General features: G+C 47.1%; 1 protein-coding gene across 2 annotated transcripts in view; it reads left to right on the plus strand.

Moving 5' to 3' along the window:
• The window catches only part of ADAM28 (ADAM metallopeptidase domain 28), a 24,997-nt gene that overhangs the window by 12,749 nt on the left and 7,182 nt on the right, over positions 1 to 5,066 (plus strand). For both annotated transcript variants that reach the window (XM_027665170.1, XM_027665171.1), the window contains exons 11-14: positions 186 to 316; positions 1,458 to 1,635; positions 2,420 to 2,509; positions 3,445 to 3,640. In XM_027665170.1, the coding sequence (XP_027520971.1) occupies positions 186 to 316; positions 1,458 to 1,635; positions 2,420 to 2,509; positions 3,445 to 3,640 (595 nt within the window). The remainder of the gene's footprint in view (positions 1 to 185; positions 317 to 1,457; positions 1,636 to 2,419; positions 2,510 to 3,444; positions 3,641 to 5,066) is intronic.

Genomic DNA, 5,066 nt, shown 5'->3' on the forward strand with positions numbered 1-5,066 from the left:
TTCTATATTTATTCTATCCACATTTATATTTATTCTAGATATATCTAGACAGATCTCTAGAATAGCTGCACACAGGGACGGAGCCCCACGAGCTGCAGCAGCGAGCCAACTCCAGTGGATTCTTCTCTCCCTTGGGGTTCTCCTTGTTCCCAACCGCTCCCAACAGCCCGTCCTTGTCCCCGCAGGACCACAGCAGGAACGTCATCGCCGTGGGCGCCACGATGGCCCACGAGATGGGGCACAACCTGGGCATGAGCCACGACACCAAGGCCTGCTCGTGCGGCACCGACGTCTGCATCATGACAGACACCGTCAGGTGAAGGGGCACAAATACCCTCGGGGCGGGGGGAAAAAAGGGGGGGGTTTTAAAAGGGTGCAGAGAAACGTCCCGGTTCCAAAAAAATCGGAATGTTTTTGGCCTCGGAGGTTATGCCATTTGAAATATTTTTTAAAAAAAAAAAAAAGGAGAAAAATGAAGATATTTCAGGCTGTTGTAGGATATTCCCAGATTATGGCTGCCCCCCCCCCAAAAAACAACCAAGTGAAAAAACCCCAAACTTTAGTGACTTTTGGGGTAACATTGGTGTTCCATGCGTGGTAGAAGCCTTTATATTAAAACATAATTTCATCTTTATAACGTGAAACTGCTGTGGAGTCTCAGTCAGAGCTCTATTTATTTTTCCTTTCTTGATTTTATTTGTAGGTTTTTACTTTTTATTTTTATTTGAATATTTCATTTTCACCTACCAAATTTCATTTCTAGATTTTTTAATATTTATTTTTTATTATTTCGTTACTATTTTACTTTATTATTTTATTATTTTTATAATTTTATTATTTTTATTATTTTATTATTTTATTATTTTATTATTTTAATTATTTTAATTATTTTATTATTTTTATATTTTATTATTTTATTATTCTATTATTTTATTATTTTATTATTTTATTATTTTATCATTTTATCATTTTATTATTTTATTATTTTATTTTTATTTATTTATTTTAGTATTTTATTATTTATTTTATTTTATTATTATTATTTATTATTATTTATTTTATTTTATTATTTTATTTTTATTTTTTATTTTATTATTTTATTTTTAACTTTTTTATTATTTATTTTTTATTTCTAGAGTTCTTTCTTAATTTTAGTTTCACATTTCATTTTTCGTATCTTAAATTTCCTTTGCGCGTTTCCCCCCTATATATTTTATTCATTTATTTTTTCGTTTCATTCTTCTTCTTTATTATTTTTCCTCTGCTGTCTTTATTTATCAATAGAGACATTTGGAGAAATGCTTGCAGCTGGTTTTTGGGGATGGTCACTTGGCCGATTTCTCTCACAAGGGAGAACTCACAAGTGAGTTTCTCCCACTGTATTTCTCTCACAAAGGGGATTTCTCCTCTTTTCCTATACCAATCCTAACGTAAATCCTCCGGATTTCTCCCTCCAGTTCCTTCATTCCCAAGGAATTCAGCTCGTGCAGCCTCCAAAGCTTTGAGAAGTTCATGTTGAACGACATGCCCGAGTGCCTGACCGACATTCCCGACGTGAGCAGCATCATCGCCCCCCCGGCCTGCGGGAATGGCTTCGTGGAGAGAGGAGAGGAATGCGACTGTGGCACTCCTGAGGTACCTGGGAATGAAATATCCCTTGGAAAAGGCAAAGGGATTCGCTCAGGCTGGTTTCCGTCCCTCCCTGGGGCAGGGAGCTCAAATTTAGCTGAAGGATTTCTGTGGTCACCAACCGCGGTGTCCCGGGGGTGGGATGGAGGAGGCAAATCCTGGTTTGTGGGGCTCTGGGGACACGGGAACTGAGAGTCCCACAGAGCCACCCCAATGTCACCAGCTCAGAGAGTTCCCTGCCCAACTTCCACCATCACAAGTGCTGTGAGGAGAGGCTGAGGGAGCTGGGGCTGTTCAGCCTGGAGAAGAGGAGGCTCAGGGGAGACCTCCTCACTCTCTGCAACTCCCTGACAGGAGGGGGGAGCCAGCTGGGGGTTGGGCTCTTTTCCCAGGCAACCATCAGCAAGACAAGAGGGCTCGGGCTTCAGCTGTGCCAGGGCAGGTTTAGGTTGGAGATTAGGAAGAATTTCTTTGCAGAGAGGGTGCTCAGCCATTGGAATGGGCTGCCCAGGGAAGGGGTGGATTCTCCATCCCTGGAGGTTTTTAAGCTGAGCCTGGATGTGGCATCAGTGCCATGGGCTGGGAACCACGGTGGGGTTGGATCAAGGGTTGGACTTGATGATCTCAGAGGTCCCTTCCAACCCAGCTGATTCTGGGATTCTCTAATTCTCTGATCAGCATCCCCAGGGCTGGGATGGCTCCTTGGGAAATGGAGGTCCCAGCCCCCCGTGCCAGCCCGGGGCAGGGGGTGGTGGCAGGTCCCAGAGCTCTGGTTGTTGTTCTGTCCCAGGAGTGCACCAACGACTGCTGTGACCCCGAGACCTGCAAGCTGACCTCGGGCTCTGTCTGTGCCCACGGGGAGTGCTGTGAGAACTGCCAGGTGAGACCCCTCCCCATCCAGCCTTTCCTGGAGAGAGCAGGGACAGCTTTCCATAGGATCAATCCCCTTCACTTGTACTTACTGACATGGCACGTCATGGGATCATGGGATATCCTGAGCTGGAAGGGGCTCACAAGGATCACAGTCCAAGTCCTGACCCTGCACAGACACCCCAACAATCCCACCCTGTCCCTGAGAGTGTTGTCCAAACACTCCTGAGCTCTGGCAGCCTTGGGGCTGTGCCCACTGCCCTGGGGAGCCTGGGCAGTGCCCAACCTCCCTTTGGGAGAAGAACCTTTCCCTGAGATCCAACCTGACCCTGCCCTGACACAGCTCCAGCCATTCCCTCAGGTCCTGTCACAGCTCACCAGCCCACCCCAAACAACCCCACAGCAAACAATTCCCTCAATCTTCCAACATCCTGGAGAAATGAGCTCTTGGATCACCCATTTTCTCCTTGTCAAGTGTCATAACCAATGTTAAAGGAGATGCAGGTCCCAGAATCCCAGAATCCCAGAATGTGCTGAGTTGGAAGGGACCCACAAGGAGTATCCAGTCCAACCCTCAGCCCTGCACAGGCCCAGCCCCAGAGTCACCCCCTGTGCCCCAGAGGATCATCCAAACCCTCCTGGAGCTCTGGCAGCCTTGGGGCTGTGCCCACTGCCCTGGGGAGCCTGGGCAGTGCCCAACCAGCCTCTGGGGGAAGAACCTTGTCCTGAGATCCAACCTGACCCTGCCCTGGCACAGCTCCAGCCATTCCCTGGGTGCTGTCCCTGGTCCAGTGCCCACCCACCCTGGGGGTGATGCTGCTCCTCACACAACCTGCACAGCCAGGACGAGATTTTTCTGCCCTAATTCCAGCTCTGGCTGAGTGTGATTTCCAGCCCTGTGGAGGGGCCCTGTGCTAAGGGTGGCTTTGCTCTCCCCTCCCTCAGTTTAAGAAGTCAGGAGCAGTTTGCAGGGCAGTGAAGGACGACTGTGACCTGGCTGAGATGTGCTCTGGGAACTCTGCCAGCTGCCCCACGGATCGATTCCGGGTCAACGGGCACCCCTGCAACTATGGAGAGGGGTATTGCTACATGGGCAAGTGCCCCACCAGGGACAGCCAGTGCAAGGCTGCCTTTGGACCACGTGAGTAACACCAGAACTGCTATCTGGGTGTCTTGGGCAAAGGAGAGAGAGAGAGAGGGAAAGAGGGAAAGAGAAAGGGAGGGAAAGAGAGGAAGAGAGGAAAAGAGAGAGAAAGAGAAAGAGAGAAGGAAAGAGAGAAAGAAAGAGAGAGAGAAAGAGAAAGAGAGAAAGGGAGAGAGAGAAAGAGAGAAAGGGAGAAAGAGAAAGGGAGAAGGGAAGAGAGGAAGAGAGAAAGGGAAAGAGAAAGAGAAAGAAAGAAAGAGAAAGAGAGAAAGAGGGAAAGGGAGAAAGAGGGAGAAAGGGAGAAGGAAAGAGGGAAAGAGAGGAAGAGAGGAAAAGAAAGAGAAAGAGAGAAAGAAAGAGAGAGAGAGAAAGAGAAAGAGAGAGAAAAGGAGAAAGAGAGAAAGATGGAAAGAGGGAAAGAGGAAGAGAGGAAAAGAAAAAGAGAGAGAAAGAGAGAAAGAGTGAAGGAAAGAGAGAGAAAGAGAGAGATGGAAAGACAAAGAAAGAAAGAGAAGGAAAAAAGAGAGAAATAAAGAGAGAGAAAGAGAGGGGGAAGCTGTGCCTACAAATCCTCAAGGACCTGTTGTAAATCAGGAATAGCACATCCATAAAAATAAACTCTAGTTTCTAGCATGTAATCATCATATTTCATATAACTGTTATTTTTCTATTTGACACGGTTATTATTTCTATATTTCACACAATCATTGTTTCCCCATCTCACACTGCAAGTGATGGTGACTCATGAGCCGAAGCTCAGAGCACCCAGTGCAGTGTTTCCAGAGAAATGGGAAGTGGGGAGGGGATTCCTCTTTCACACAATGATTTTGAGAGAACTGCAATGGAGCTGGGGAAGTATTTTTGGCTATACAGGAAGAGGAAATGTCTGTCTGTCAAATTAACATCCAAATTTGGCGTCTTTAGGCTGCTGACAGCAGGAATTCATAGAACCACAGAATGGTTTGGGTTGGAAAGGACCTTAAAGATCATCTCATTCCACCCCCTGCCATGGGCAGGGACAGCTTCCAGTAGCCCAGGTTGGAACAACCTGGCCTTGGACACTTCCAGGGATCCAGAGGCAGCCACAGCTTCTCTGGGAATTCCATCCCAGCCCCTCACTGCCCTCACAGGGAAGAGTTTCTTCCCAATATCTAATTCCAGCTGCTCTCTCTCAGTTTAAATCCATTCCCCCTTGTCCTGTCCCTCCATCCCTTGTCCCCAGTCCCTCTCCAGCTCTCCTGGAGCCCCTTTAGGCACTGGAAGAGTCTCTCAGGAAGAGAGGAAGAGAGGAAAAGAGAGAGAAAGAGGGAAAGACGGAAAGAGAGAAAGAGGGAAAGAGAGAAAGAGAGAAAGAGGGAAAGAAGGAAAGAGAAAGGGAGAAAGAGAGAGAGGGAGAGAAAGGGAGAAGGAAAGAGGGAAAGAG

This window comes from Corapipo altera, unplaced genomic scaffold (assembly GCF_003945725.1).
Source record: "Corapipo altera isolate COAL_440 unplaced genomic scaffold, ASM394572v1 171, whole genome shotgun sequence".
In the NCBI taxonomy this organism is placed as follows: domain Eukaryota; kingdom Metazoa; phylum Chordata; class Aves; order Passeriformes; family Pipridae; genus Corapipo; species Corapipo altera.